The sequence below is a fragment of the Dendrobates tinctorius genome, unplaced genomic scaffold, assembly GCF_039654945.1.
Source record: "Dendrobates tinctorius isolate UK_male_01 unplaced genomic scaffold, ASM3965494v1 ptg000073l, whole genome shotgun sequence".
NCBI classification, from domain to species: domain Eukaryota; kingdom Metazoa; phylum Chordata; class Amphibia; order Anura; family Dendrobatidae; genus Dendrobates; species Dendrobates tinctorius.
In genome coordinates this window covers 10,992,515-11,008,290 of record NW_027361741.1, presented here as the reverse complement: position 1 = coordinate 11,008,290, position 15,776 = coordinate 10,992,515, and the positions used below count along the sequence as shown (strand labels likewise).

General features: G+C 45.1%; 1 protein-coding gene across 1 annotated transcript in view; it reads left to right on the top strand.

Moving 5' to 3' along the window:
• Nucleotides 1-15,776, top strand: part of LOC141096185 (sodium-dependent serotonin transporter-like) — a 188,615-nt gene that overhangs the window by 48,025 nt on the left and 124,814 nt on the right. The window contains exon 2 of the mRNA XM_073582648.1: nucleotides 15,411-15,545. Within this exon, the coding sequence (XP_073438749.1) occupies nucleotides 15,411-15,545 (135 nt within the window). The remainder of the gene's footprint in view (nucleotides 1-15,410; nucleotides 15,546-15,776) is intronic.

Sequence of the window (15,776 nt, the reverse complement as noted above, 5' to 3'; positions counted from 1 at the left end):
AGGAGAACTCACAACTGGTAGACCAGAAAATGAACTCACAACACTGATGCAGGTATTGACCCGCAGTGATACTGCTGAGGTGTCGTTTCTACGTGTAAGGGAGAAGTCTCCAGGTAACTAGAGAGATGGGTGAGCCTGGTTACCTACAAACCCACCCAAGGAGTGTGTTTAAAGCACTGTTGTAAAGAGTGTGAAAATGCCTGAAGGACCTGTGATGAGGTCAGAGTCATGTGACCCAGTGGGCGTGGCTATGAACAATATAATGTAGCCAGGGTGAGTCACAAGGGGTGAATGCTGGGACCTGGTTGGTCCAGTGTGGAATGTCTCGCTGAGATGGAGCTTCCTGCCTGACAGCACATGTGAAGTGGCTGTGATTATTGGCGACGTGTGCCTGTTAGTTCCCTGGAGGGAATGGACGCATGCAGCATGGAGGAACAGCCGTGAGAGAACCCTGACGGGTGAGATAACTTTGAGGCTGAAGAGCCTGAGTGCTGGACATTGAGCAACCTGTGTGACCACAGGTTTAATAGAGGGAAGCTCTGTAATGGACGCTATGCTGGTGATATGAACTTTATGTTATTGGTCACAGTTTATGCAGCATAATAAACCGCATGGAGTTATGGTTTTATGGAAAACCCGTGCTGGATCTGCTTTTTTGTGGCTGCTGAGCGAGTATCCCCTACTTAGATGACAGCGCTACCTCACATATGGTGGAGAAAGCTATGGGCATTGTTGTAACCTTGTTGCTAGGAGCAACGGAAGAGGACTGCAAAGTCGGTTGCTAAGGGCAACGCTGAGCCAGGAGGGCTGACAGTATGGAAAGCCATGTGATATGCTGACTGGAGTCAGTGGAAAAGACTATAGGACACCTCTGCGGTAGAGGCGTCCAAGAACCTGCACGGCCAGCAGGTGACGGTCGTGAAAACCGTGTTATACTGACCGGGCTCAGTGAGAAAGAGACTGGTGATTGCTATAGGGTGCCTCTCTGGAGAAGAGGTATCCGAGGACCTGTGTGGCCGACACAGGTAACGGATTGGTGTTTGTGTGGTACTGACCTGGGTCAGTGAGTAAGACGGTTTTCCTGGAGGGTTCAGTGAGCAAGGTCCTGGAGGGTCAGTGTTGGGAGGTTCTAGGAGAAGAATCGTCTCCCTGGAGCACGTGGTATGACCTTGGACCTGGTGAGGCGTGAGTGTTGGGCAGTCTCAGGCGGAGATGGATATCCTGAATAGCACACGCTGAGCCCTGGACCTGGTGGGGCCGCTGTGTTGGGAAACCCTGGGAGGAGGGTCGGCTCCCTGTATAGCACCCGGTGCGCCATGTGTGTTGGACGGTCTCAGGCGGAGACGGTACGTCCTGAATAGCACACAGCCAGGACATGAGTTTTTTGTGTGGTGTTTTTTTTTCTTCTTTTCTTAACTCAGCCTGCGGTGGCTCAGTGGGAGTCAAGAAGGTGACAAGCGGCTTCCTGTAACTCGGCGGGGTTACGAAGGGGACAAGCGGCTTCCAATTGATTGGCGGGTCCACGAAGACGGCACAGCAGGAGCTGTGGCAGCACCAGAAGGAACTGGTGTGGTGTCAGTGATCAGTGACAGCAGGAGCTGTGGTGGTGCCAACAAGGACTTGTATGGTATCGTGAAAGAGACAAACTGTGTTGTGTGAACTGTGGTCTGAGAAGACCGGTATACCGGACATGAGGAAATCCTGAAAGGGGGCGGTGGCCCAAATCGGGGTGGTAGCCCAAAAGGGGGTGAAGTCCCAGAAGGGTGTGGTAACCCAAAAAGAAGTGAAGTCCCGGGAGGGGGCGGTGACCCAAATTGGGGTGGTTCAGAAAATGGCAGCACTGGTTGACTCAGTGGGTAGGTCTGGAGACCCGCAGTGTGTCTGTATGAGTTTTGAGGAGTGCGGCATGGTTTTTCTGGATAATGACAGGCCACAGGTGTGTACTGTGATGCTGCAACAGGAAGGAGCCTCTGGTCGGCTGGACTCAGAGAGTCAGGTGACTCTGACAGGAATTCCTCTCGTTTTCTCTCTGACCGAGAAAAACGTCAGGATTTGCTGTAAACACGGGGTCACGGTGAACTGTTGGTGAACAGAGTACTGTTCGAGGGGACCAAAGGTGGTGCATGCCAAGGGGGCGGGATACCACAGGACTTAGTCTATGCCTTGGTGAGGGGCCAGGACTTTGTTTTGTTTGATGACGTATGGTCGGATGATGGAGACGTTTCGACTGTGGGGCCAGTAGACACTGAGACAGTGACGGCTCCTGACGTGGACAGGTCAGAGGCCGAACAGACCAGAAGAAGAAGTACATCTGCCCAACTGACAGACCTGATGTCTCGTGACAAGACGGATGGTGGGCTGGGAGATGAGACGTCTGGACTAGACACATTGGTGGACGGTAACTGGAGGGTTCACTCGACTGATAGGGCTGACCCAGTGGTACCCCTTGAAGATATAATTAAAGAAGTAGTGGTGCGACAAGTGATGGCAAAAAAAGAACAAGACCATGAGATACAGTTGATAAAAGAGACAGTGGAAGAACATCTCGAAAGAGAAAAAGTCCTGAGACAAATGGCCGAGCACAGGGTTGAGGAGCTCGATAAAGAAGTCTTGGAGCTCAGAGGTCACTTGTCCGCCTGGCAAAGTGTGAACAAGAGCCTTAAGGAAGAGATGGAAGAACTCAGAGGAGTAGTAAAAGGTCTTCTGCGGGAGAAGAAGTTGGACGAAGACTTACCGCGGGTGAGCGCGAGTGATAATAAGACAGAACTGCCAGTAGCCATCCTGGCAAAGGTTCATGAAGTGATCACATCATGTGAAGTTGGTGAGTTAACAACTGAAGAAGACAGTCACCCGGTCAGGTCAACGGTAGTGAGTGAAGTGTCCATGGTAAAGCTAGAGCCTTCGGTCCAGGAAGAAAGCAAGACCACGACCTTCCAGTCTGTGATTGAGGTACCCGAAGTCATGCAAGAAGCCTGTGCAGAGGAAGGTGTACATGAGGCTTTCAAAGAGGCGGTCAAAGCGTGTGAGGTGCACTGGGCACCTGAGACTCAGCAGTTGGAGGTAATATCAGCCAGAGAAGATACATCAAACCGAGTGGCTGTCCTGAAAGAAATGCATTTACAATGTCTCCACGCCAAACAGCTGGTCAGGTGGAGTAATATGAAGGCTGCTCGACGCCTAGAGTTAGCGAAGGAGGCTATGATCGGCTGGGTTTGCGGAAAGGTGTGGTTCCGGTACCCAAAGCTCTGATTAGAAGAATCATTGGAAGATCCGGGAAGGTAATGCAGGACCTTGTGAATATCTCCGGTGTGGTGAGGGTGAGGATCCCTCCTGATGATGACCAGGTGTCCAGTGAAGTAGATAAGATTCCCATCATGGTGGTTGGCTCCGTGGAAAGCCTGAGAGACTTTCAGATGCTCGTGGAGTATCGAGTGGAGTACCTACAAGAAATTGAGCAGTTGAGGCTGGACCGTCGGCGAATTAATAAAGAAATACGGGATACAAGGTGGCGGCCGCCTCCAACCCAAGATGTAAGGACCAGAACGGTTCCTCCAAGAAGTGACATGGCAGATGGCCGAAGAGTGTCAGCAAGGGGTAGTTCGACTGGCAGGATGACGTTGAAAGACCGTAGTTCCTGTGAGACGCTGAATGGGTCAGACTTAGGCCAGACAGTAGGCCCGATTAAGGCTGATGACTGTACCAACCGGGAGAGCCGGTCAGTGAGAGAAAGGTCAGATGACGAAGCGCACTATAAGAGTGTAGTGACTAAACAGTGTCTGATGATGCAGACAAACCGTTACTGGAAGGTCAAAGACAATGACCGGTATTATGACCGCTGGGAGCGGGGGGGGCCTAACGTAGAGATGAGGCCGTATGACAAATGGAGACGGTTCTCTTGACCCAGGGGGCAAGGTGTAGTGAGTGCCCGGTCTCGAGAGCCGGGGGCTATGCTGTGTGTTCAACCCCACAGGTTTGAACATAGGGGGGAGATATGTGGTGTAATGACCACTGTGTCCACTAGGGGGCACTGTGCGGATGTCCTAGGAGAAAGGATGAATGGCAGAACCATGAAGGACCGTTAGGTATCTGAAGGTGGGTGGCCTTGAGATGGGGACTGATGCATGTATTGACCAGCAGTGATACTGTTGAGTATAAGGGAGAAGTCTCCAGGTAACTAGAGAGATGGGCGAGCCTGGTTACCTACAAACCCACCCAGGGGGTGTGTTTAAAGCACTGTTATAAAGAGTGTGAAAATGCCTGAAGGACCTGTGATGAGGTCAGAGTCATGTGACCCAGTGGGCGTGGCTATGAACAATATAATGTAGCCAGGGTGAGTCACAAGGGGTGAATGCTGGGACCTGGTTGGTCCAGTGTGGAATGTCCCGCTGAGATGGAGCTTCCTGCCTGACAGCACGTGTGAAGTGGCTGTGATTAATGGTGACGTGTGCCTGTTAGTTCCCTGGAGGGAATGGACGCATGCAGCATGGAGGAACAGCCGTGAGAGAACCCTGATGGGTGAGATAACTTTGAGGCTGAAGAGCCTGAGTACTGGACATTGAGCAACCTGTGTGACCACAGGCTTAATAGAGGGAAGCTCTGTAATGGACGCTATGCTGGTGATATGAACTTTGTTATTGGTCACGGTTTATGCTGCATAATAAACCGCATGGAGTTATGGTTTTATGGAAAACCCATGCCGGATCTGCTTTTTTTGAGGCTGCTGAGCGAGTTACCCCTACTTAGATGACAGCGCTACCTCACTATATATATATATATATATATATATGTATATATATATATATATACATACATATACACACACACACATAAACATGGCCTAGTCTGTGTATGTATATATGATATATGCACTACCAAGCAAAAGGTAGCAATGTTTTGATCTTTTGACTTTCAGGCTCCATATCTTATCATCTACTACTGCTTCGAACGTGAGACTACCATCATTTTATAGACAATCATCTTGACTATCTCATACATAAATTTAACTTGCAGCTACAGTGTGTCCGTAAAGTCATGGCCCACTTTTGTCCAGTCACTGGAAAGCAACAAAAGACGATAGAAAAGTGAAATCTGCTCCAAATAAAAGAAAAACTCTCCCAGTTTCATACCTATTCAGTACAGTTCGTTGTGGGCTCCATTTGTTGCCCTACACACATCCAAACGATAGTGAAGTGCATGATGTCACAGATGCGGTGTATTAATCAGAGTTCAGTTTATCAGGGGTTAATCTGACTGGGGGCTCAGCAACAGCTTAAATGAGTTTGTGTTTGATTGGTTCTTGTTATCTTTTCTCATGAACAGGTCTGATATGATTGGGCCAGAAAAAGGGCACCAAAAGTGCACCATGACTTTACGGACACACTGTATTTAGTGTCATGAACCAGAGCGGGTTTTCAGTTCTGTTTTCCCTGTTTTTACGGTCTGGTCATGTCAAGAGTTAACCTTTCCCAGCCTCAGTCTGGGTTCAGGATGGCTATTTATCATGGCTTCTTCCTGCAGGCGATGTCAGTTATTGTTTTTGCCTAGGGCTGCTGTAGCTGACTCTGACTACTCTGATTTGTCCTGCTGCGTTTGCTGTCTGAACCCGTGTCTCTGTTTTCCCCTATTCCCGTCTTGACTCAGTGTTTCCCTTTAGTGTGCTGACTTCCTGGTTTTGACTTGGTTTGTATCCTGACCTGCTTCTGTCTTTTAACTTATCCGCTCCTGACTATTACTGATTCCCTGGCTTGTCTCTGACCATGAGTTTGCTTATTACTTTGGTACTGCGCTATTCCATCAAGGATTTGACCCGGCTTGTTTGACTATTCTGCTGCCACTCGTGGTAGCCTCACGGCTGCACTGCAGGCCTGCTATGTTTAGGTGCAGTCACGCTTCCATTCTACTGCCATTTACTGGAGCCTGCACCTACCTGTATTGCAGCAGTATGACATTATAACTGACCAGAAACAAATTTTTTTGTGTGCTCTGCTTTCTATGGCTCCTCTCAGTACTTTGGCGGATCAAATAGCTAGTTTGACACAAATGATGCAGGATCTGTGGAACATAGGGCCTTGGCCATGTCTCATAACCACCTGCAAAGAGAGCTTTCTTACACAGTAAAATCTTTGCAGAGATCTTCTTCCCAGTCTGCCTGTAAGAACTCTGACACTGTTGATGTCTCATTGCACTCTCCTAAACTTATGGTCAGGCTCCCAGATACTTTCTCCGGGGAAAAGGAGACGTTCTGTATGTTCAAGGAGAGTTACAAGCTATTGTTTTCTCTTAGACCCTGATATTCTGGAGATGAGAGTCAGCGGGTGAGGATAATCATTTCCTTACTTCGGGAGGGACCTCAATCGTGGGCTTTCTCTTTACCTGCTTCTGCCCCTGAACGTGTGTCTGTGGATAGGTTCTTTGAGGCCTTAGGACTTATTTTTGACGAGCCTGACCAGATCAGAGTGGCAGAGGACACAATTATGTGTCTTTTTCAGGGTAAGCTTTCGGCCAAATGGTATTGCTCTGAGTTTCGGCAATGGTCCACGGAGGTGTCCTGGAATGACTCTGCGCTGAGATGTCAGTTCAGGAGAGGACTGTCGGATCACCTGAAGGACGCTCTGGCTCTCCATCCACCACCCAGCTCATTGGAGGAGGCTATACGTATAGATCGGAGGCTGCGGGAGAGAGGTGTTAGGCCGGGTTCACATTGCATTGCATTCAACCTCAAGGAAAAGGAAAGGAGATGGTGACGGTGATGTGAAGGAAAGCTGTGTTTTTACTGTGGAGATCCTAGACATTGGAAAAAGGACTGCCCCTCCTGCCCACCGACTAATAAGCGGCTGAGTCTGGGTGATTGTCGAGGAGGTCACCCAGACTCTCAGGTAACTTTTTCCTAATTTTCTAAAGTATTGTTGGAAGTGGAACTTAGTTGTGGGAGTTGCATCACGCCCACTTCTGCTTTCATGGACTGCGGGTCGTCCATGAACTTTATTGACTCTAACTTGGTGACCAAGTGTTAGTTAGGGACAGTTAGGCTGGCGACTCCTATTCATATTGTTGCCATTGATAAATCACTGCTGGCGAAGAATGTCATTAAATTTGTCTCGGAGGAGTTTCTCCTTAAAGTGGGTTCCTTGCACCAGGAACGTATTTCATGTTTTGTTCTGGACAATCTGCCTGCGGGACTGATGTTGGGGGTTCCCCTGGTTACACTTACATAATCCTGTGATAGACTGGGAATCTCAGGACATTGTCGAATGGGGTCCTAATTGTGTTAAAAGTTGCCTTACTACTGTACTTGTGTCATCCGTTAATCTGGAAGGTATTCCGGAGTACCTGAAGGATTTTGAGGATGTTTGTTCCAAAAAGGAGGCTGAGGTTTTACCACCACACAGCCCTTTTGACTGTGCTATTAATCTGGTTTCGGGTGCTAAATTGCCAAAGGCCCATTTGTACAACCTCTCCGGCCCGGAGTGAATTGCTATGAAGGAGTATATTTCCGTAAGCCTATGTAAAGGGCACATCCATTCTCATGTACAGCACCATGGAATTAATGGCGCTATATAAATAAATAATAATAATATAATAATCCATCCCTCTGGTCTCTCCTGTGGTGGCTGGATTCTTTTTTGTAAAAAAAAAAGATGGTGGTTTGCACTGGTGCGTCAATTTTCGGGAATTAAATAAGATCACAGTGAGAAATACCTATCCCCTCCCCTCATCCCTGATTTGTACAATCAATTGTCGGGGGCCAAATGGTTTTCTAAATTGGACCTCAGTGGAGCATATAATCTAATCCGTATTCGGGAGGGGGATGAGTGGAAAATGGCATTTCTCACTTCTGATGGGTTATTTGAGAATTTAGTTGTGTTTCACAATCTTATTAACCATGTATTTTCTGATTTTATTGGGCGCTTTATGGTGGTGTATTTAGACGATATCCTTGTGTTTTCATCTAACAAACAAGTCCACATGGATCATCTACGTGCGGTTCTCCAGAGGTTACGGGAGAACTCGCTTTTTGCGAAACCTGAAAAATGCACTTTCTTTGCCCAATAATTGTCCTTTCTGGGGTTTATTGTCTGACAAGGAGTTTCATATGGACCCTGGGAAGGTACGGGCCATTGTGGATTGGGGTGCAACTCAGAGACTTAAAGGATCTTCAACGTTTTTTGGGGTTTGCTAACTATTATAGTTAATTCATTAAGGGGTTTTCTCAGGTGGTCAAGCCCCTCACAGATCTGACTCGTAAGGGGCGGCATTGTTTTATTAAAGAAATGCTTTATGTCTGCCCCTGTCTTGGTCCAGCCTGATCCGTCTGAACTGTTCATCGTTGAAGTGGATGTGTCGGCGGTGGGGGTGGGGCGGTGTTGTCCCAAGCACCCGCCACCTTGACTAACTTGAGGCCCTGTGCCTTCTTCTCAAAAAAATTCTCTCCTGCTGAGAGGAATTATGATGTTGGAATCGGGAGCTTTTAGCTATCAAGTTGGCCTTTGAAGAATGGAGGCACTTTTTGGAGAGGGCTGTTCATAGGATCACGGTGACTACGGACCACAAAAATCTGTCTTATATCCAGTCGAACCAAATGTTTGACTCCCAGACAGGCTAGCTGGTCGCTTTTTTTTCACGCTTTAATTTTTCTATCACTTTTTGGCCTGGTTCCAAGAATGTGAAGGCGAATGCTCTATCTCACAGCTTGGATCTGATATCACCTCCTGAACCTCCTTCCTCATTCCGGATGTCAGTTACAGTTTTTGCCTAGGGCTGCTGTAGCTGACTCTGATTGCTCTGATTTGTCCTGCTGAGTTTGCTGTCTGAACCCGTGTCTCTGTTTTCCCCCATTCCCGTCTTGGCTCAGTATTTCCCTTTAGTGTGCTGACTTCCTGGTTTTGACCTGGCTTGTATCCTGACCTGCTTCTTTCAGCTTATCCTCTCCTGACCATTACTGATTTCCTGGCTTGTCTGACCGTGAGTTTGCATATTCCTTTGGTACTGCGCTACATTCTAGGATTTGACCTGTCTTGTTTGACTATTCTGCTGCCACCCGTGGTAGCCTCACTGCTGCACTGCAGGCCTGCTCTGTTTTGGTGCAGTCCTGCTTCCACTCTACTGCCATCCAGTGGAGCCTGCACCTACCTGCATTGCAGCAGCACGACATTTAGCATATGATTAGTTATGCAGATTCTTCTCATGTCACTGTATTGTTACTGTCCCAAAAATCTAAATTTTAATTGTTATTATTTTGCAAATCCACCTTTTGCTTTCAAGTATGCCTGAATCCTTCAGGGCTTGCTCTCTATCTGTTTCAAGCATGTCTCGACCGAAATCTGATCCCAGGTCTCTTCTATACGTTCCCAATTTTGGTGCATACTGATTGCCTCACTTGGGTATGTATGCAGTTTTTTCTTCAACTCTACCTATATGTGTTCGATTGGGTTGAGATCTGGGGGCTGTGGGGGCCAATCCAGCACCTTTGTTTCATTAATAATAATAATAATAATAATAATAATATTTATTTTTATATAGCGCTAACATATTCCGCAGCACACATTATAATCGCTGTCCCCAATGGGGCTCACAATCAAGATTCCCTATCAGTATGTCTTTGGAATGTGGGAGGAAATCGGAGTACCCGGAGGAAACCCACACAAACACGGGGAGAACATACAAACTCCTTGCAGATGTTGTGCTTGGTGGGATTCGAATCCAGGACTCCAGCGCTGCAAGGCTGCAGTGCTATCCACTGAGCCACATTGCTTTGATTGTCATTGAACCATTTCTTTTCAAATTTCAGCGTACGCTTTGGGTCATTTTCCTGCTGGAACACTATGTCATCCTTTTCATACTCATAGTTCTCTCTTATGAAGTAGCTCTTATTATAGGATACTCACTTATAGCTCAGCTTTGAGACCACCATCAATACTGGTCAAGTATTCAATGCCTTTGACTGGGAAACAATCCCATATCATTAGGCTTCCTGCACCAAATTTGACAGTTTCTTCAATTTCTCGATCAGTTAGCCCCTTTTTCCCTTATTTATTCCAGTCTGCACCCATCAGAGCCTAGTCTATTGACTTATATCTCCTCGTTCCAAATCATCCATTTTCCATCTTCTGCAATCTCGAGCAGATGCTTCTTATGACAATACTGACGCTGAAAAATCTTTTTTAGAGCCACCATTGCAGACTTGGATATTGTGCATTACGCGGTGCTTGCATGAATGTCTGTGGTCTATTATGAAGCATACAAGCCACCTCCACTACCGTGTTTGTTGCTCCAGAACTGATAGACCTTGTGATTTTACCAATATTTTACCTGGAAGTCCACCTTTTGGCTTTTCAATAGGTGGACAGACTTCATTTCGTATTCTTCCAACGGTTATGGCGTTCAGATGATGCAATTTGACAATTTTCTTGACTGAGAGACCACTATTGATGAGCTGGGTGATGTTTGTTCTCTTTTCTTGAGAAATCTTCTTCATGGCTGCTCCTCAATTCAAACCAGTGACCTTTCACTTGGAATCAACCTAATAAAACATCGATCTATTAGGGAATGTGAGAGCACTTTGTATTTTATATACAGGAGGAAAAAATGTTTCTACCATCAGTAGCAAAAGAGTAACAATGCAGTGATATGACAATAATCTGCATAACTAATCATATCATATGCAAAATAGTTGCAAGTCAAATTTATATAAGAGATAGCCAAGGTGATTGTCTACAAAATTATGGTAGTCATCTCATGTTCGAAGCAGTAGTGGATTGTAAGATATGGAGCCTTAGAGCCAAAAGTTCAAAACATTGCTATCCTTTTGCTCATCAGTGTGTACAGTATGTCACAAAAATGAGTACACTCCTCACATTTTTGTAAACTTTTTATTATATCTTTTCATGGAACAACACTGAAGATTTGACACTTTGTTAGAATGTAAAGTAGTCAGTGTACAACTTGTATAATAGTGTAAATTTGATGTGCCCTCTAAATAATTCCACATACAGTCATTAATGTCTACAGCGCTGGCAACAAAAGTAAGTACACTCGTAAATGAAAATGGCTAAATTATGCAAAATTAACCATTTTCCCTCCCTGGTGACCAGTGTCATTTGACTCATTAGTGTTGCAAGTTCTCAGGTATGAATTTGGAGCAGGTGTGATAAATTTCGAGTTATCGCTTTCCCACTCTCTCATACTTATTACTAGAAGTTCAACGTGGCACCTCATAGGAAAGAATTTTCTGAGGATCTGAAAAATAAATTGTTGCTCTACATAAAGATGGCCTAGGCTACAGTTGTGGCCAAAAGTATTGACACCCCTGCAATTTTGTCAGATAATACTCAGTTTCTTCCTGAAAATTATTGCAAACACAAATTCTTTGTTATTATTATCTTCATTTAATTTGTCTTAAATGTAAAAACACAATAAAAATTGTCCTAAAGCCAAACTGAATATAATTCCACACCAAACATAAAAAAGAGGGTGGACAAAAGTATTGGCACTGTTCGAAAAATCATGTGATGCTTCTCTAATTTGTGTAATTAACAGCACCTGTAACTTACCTGTGGCACCTAACAGGTGTTGGCAATAACTAAATCACACTTGCAGCCAGTTGACATGGATTAAAGTTGACTCAACCTCTGTCCTGTGTCCTTGTGTGTACCACATTGAGCATGGAGAAAAGAAAGAAGACCAAAGAACTGTCTGAGGACTTGAGAAACCAAATTGTGAGGAAGCATGAGCAATCTCAAGGCTACAAGTCCATCTCCAAAGACCTGAATGTTCCTGTGTCTACCGTGCGCAGTGTCATCAAGAAGTTTAAAGCCCATGGCACTGTGGCTAACCTCCCTAGATTTGGACGGAAAAGAAAAATTGACAAGAGATTTCAACGCAAGATTGTGCGGATGTTGGATAAAGAACCTCGACTAACATCCAAACAAGTTCAAGCTGTCCTGCAGTCCGAGGGTACAGCAGTGTCAACCCGTACTATCCGTCAGCATCTGAATGAAAAGGGACTGTATGGTAGGAGACCCAGGAAGTCCCCACTTCTTACCCCAAGACATAAAAAAGCCAGGCTGGAGTTTGCCAAAACTTACGTGAAAAAGCCTAAAATGTTTTGGAAGAATGTTCTCTGGTCAGATGAGACAAAAGTAGAGCTTTTTGGGCAAAGGCATCAACATAGATTTTACAGGAGAAAAAAGAGGCAAAGAAAAAACACGGCCCCTACAGTCAAACATGACGGAGGTTACCTGATGTTTTGGGGTTACTTTGCTGCCTCTGGCACTGGACTGCTTGACCGTGTGCATGGCATTATGAAGTCTGAAGACTACTAACAAATTTTGCAGCATAATGTAGGCCCCAGTGTGAGAAAGCTGGGTCTCCCTCAGAGGTCATGGGTCTTTCAGCAGGACAATAACCCAAAACACACTTCATAAAGCACTAGAAAATGGTTTGAGAGAAAGCACTGGAGACTTCTAAGGTGGCCAGCAATGAGTCCAGACCTGAATCCCATAGAACACCTGTGGAGAGATCTAAAAATGGCAGTTTGGAGAAGGCATCCTTCAAATATCAGGGACCTGGAGCAGTTTGCCAAAGAAGAATGGTCTAAAATTGCAGCAGAGCATTGTAAGAAACTCATTGATGGTTACCGGAAGCGGTTGGTTGCAGTTATTTTGGCTAAAGGTTGTGCAACCAAGTATTAGGCTGAGGGTGCCAATACTTTTGTCTGGCCCATTTCTGGAGTTTTGTGTGAAATGATCAATGTTTTGCTTTTTGCTTCATTCTCTTTTGTGTTTTTTCATTTAAGACAAATTAAATGAAGATAATAATACCAAAGAATTTGTGATTGCAATCATTTTCAGGAAGAAACTGAGTATTATCTGACAAAATTGCAGGGGTGTCAATACTTTTGGCCACAACTGTATAAGAAAACTCCCAACACCCTGAAACTGAACTGCAGCATAGTAGCCAAGACCATACAGTGGATTAACAAGACAGGTTCCACTCAGAAATGGCCTCACCATGGTTGACCAAAGAAGTTGAGTGTACCTGCTCAGCATCATATCCAGAGGTTGTCTTTTCAAAATAGATGTATGAGGGCTGCCAGCATTGCTGCAGAGGTTAAAGAGCTGGGGGGTTAGCCTGTCAGTGCTCAGACCATACGAAACCGGATACTGCATCAAATTGGTCTGCATGACTGTCGTCCCAGAAGGAAGCCTCTTCTAAATATGATGCAGAAGAAAGCCCGCAAACAGTTTGCTGAAGACAAGCTAAGGACATGGATTACTGGAACCATGTCCTGTGGTCTGATGAGACCAAGATAAATTTATTTGGTTCAGATGGTGTCAAGTGTGTGTGGCGGCAACCAGGTGAGGAGTACTAAGACAAGTGTGTCTTGCCTGCAGTCAAGCATGGTGGTGGGAGTGTCATAGTTTGGGGCTGCATGAGTGCTGTCGGCTGTGATGAGGAAACCATGAATGCAAAAATGTACTGTGACATACTGAAGCAGAGCATGAGCCTTTCCTTTCGGAAACTGGGCTGCAGGGCAGTATTCCAATATAATAGCGACCCCAAACACACCTCTAAGATGACCACTGCCTTGCAAAAGAAACTAAGGGTAAAGGTGCTGGACTGGCCTAGCATGTCTCCAGACCCAAACCTTATTGAACATCTGTAGGCGCGCAAGGTCTCCAGCATCCACCAGTTTTGCAATGTCATGGAGTAGTGGAAGAGAATTCCATTTGCAACATGTCAACTCCATGCTCAAGAGAGTTAAGGCCGTGCTTGAAAATAATGGTGGCCACACAAAATATTCACGCTATGTGTACAATTTGGCCATTTTCACTTAGGGATGTATTCACTCTGGACATCTGTCAAGTCAGCAGTCTTCCCCATGATTGTGGAGCCTACTGAAACAGATTAAGGGACCTTTTTAAATACTTAGAAAGCGTTTGCAGGTGTTTTTTGTTAATTATTCTAATTCACTGAGATAAAGACTTTTGGGTTTTCATTGTCTGTAAGTCAAAATCTGCAACATTAACAGAAATAAACACTTGAAATAGATCACTCTGTTTGTAATGACTCTATATAATATGAGTTTCACGTTTCAGTATTGAAGAACTGAAATAAATTAACTTTTTGATGATATTCTAATTTAGTGAGAATCACTTGTACATATATAAAATATTGTATGTACATCTATAGATGTAGAAAGGGTTATCATGAGAAAGCAGACCATGTTGATTACTGGTCACAGAAGATAATCCAATATTGTGTAATAAGAAGCAATGAAATCCCTGAAGATCCCTTGCAAGATGTGCCATTAATGATTAGAGACTGCCATCTGCTGGCCAGGCTAAATCAAGCAGAACCAAATGGTGCTGGAAGATTTGCATGGGGAGCAACTTCAGCTGCTGGACCTGATCAGGTGACCCACAGGAATGACTTCCTAGATATAAAAGCCCTGCACACCAAACCGCAGGCAGATTGAGTGCCAGAAAGGAGAGCGGAGCAGACATGCTCCAGGGATGTTGCTAAGACCAGCTTAACAGGCCTCAGTGGAAAGCCTACAACAGCAAGGTGTCAGTCATTGCCTGACAAGGCCCAGATTCCACACAGAAGGACTTTGAATTCTGCCTGCGTTAGTCGGGATCAGGATCCATGCCCGAGGGCAGCAAAGCTCAAGAGTTTGGAAGTCGCCGATCAGGAGCCATGGCCTGGTCCACTTCTGTCCAATCCTGAGAGACTTCCTTTGAGTATCATGCCAAGAAGATCTGTAAGGAGACTGCAACAGGTGGAATGCGCCTACGACTGTGGAGGGAGAGTGTGTGTGAGCAGTGTTGCAGCTATCCTCTACGGTACTGGGATCGGCTGGGAATAGTGTCTTAGATTGATGCGTAAGAAGCTCAACAGGCTTTGATAGACTATGTCAGAGAGAGACTTGCGGTCTCGCGGGAAAACCCAGTGACCCCGCTAAGGTCAGAATTGCAGCGAGAAAGCTTACATGGTGATTCAAACGACTGGGTGCACCACTGTTGTGAACAGAAAATTGACGTTAGATAGAGAAAGACTTCCTTTGCTTTTCCAAATTTATTGTGATCTTTGTTCAAATGTTAATCTGCCTAGTTGCTAACACTAATTGTTTAGAGTTACTTTAAATTACTGTATATAATAGAAATTCAAAAATAGAGCTATAATCATCCCTGACGGTTTCCGCCTCGTGCCTCCGTGCGTTGCATCCAGATACCTGCATTACAATTGCACAAAAAGTTGACCTATATGAAGAAAGTTGCCAAATTTAACTAATTTGTGCTGTGATAGCCCAATGACCTGTAATATCAGTGTTTTCTAGCATGAGCTTTTTCCATACCTAAAAAAGACAAGCTATGTATATAATGATTTGTATGAATTATCTGTTATTTTAGGAGCATTCCTGATTCCATATACCATTATGGCTCTATTTGGTGGCGTCCCTCTCTTTTTCATGGAGTTGGCTTTAGGACAGTTTCACAGAACAGGTGCTATCCCCATATGGAAATGCATCTGCCCTATATTTAAAGGTAACATTTTTCTAGTTTCTATACTTATGTCTCTAGAACATGCACTTTCTAATGTAAATCTGCATTTTGAATTAATTTTTCAGGAGGTCTGTAGGCTACAGGGAATCATTTTGAAGATTGAAAATATGTATTTCAGATTGGTGAATGCCAATAAACAGATTGCATTTTACCAAGAAAACAGAATAACACTTGTCTGAAATAATGCAAAGTTGAGCAGAATGGACCAATAAA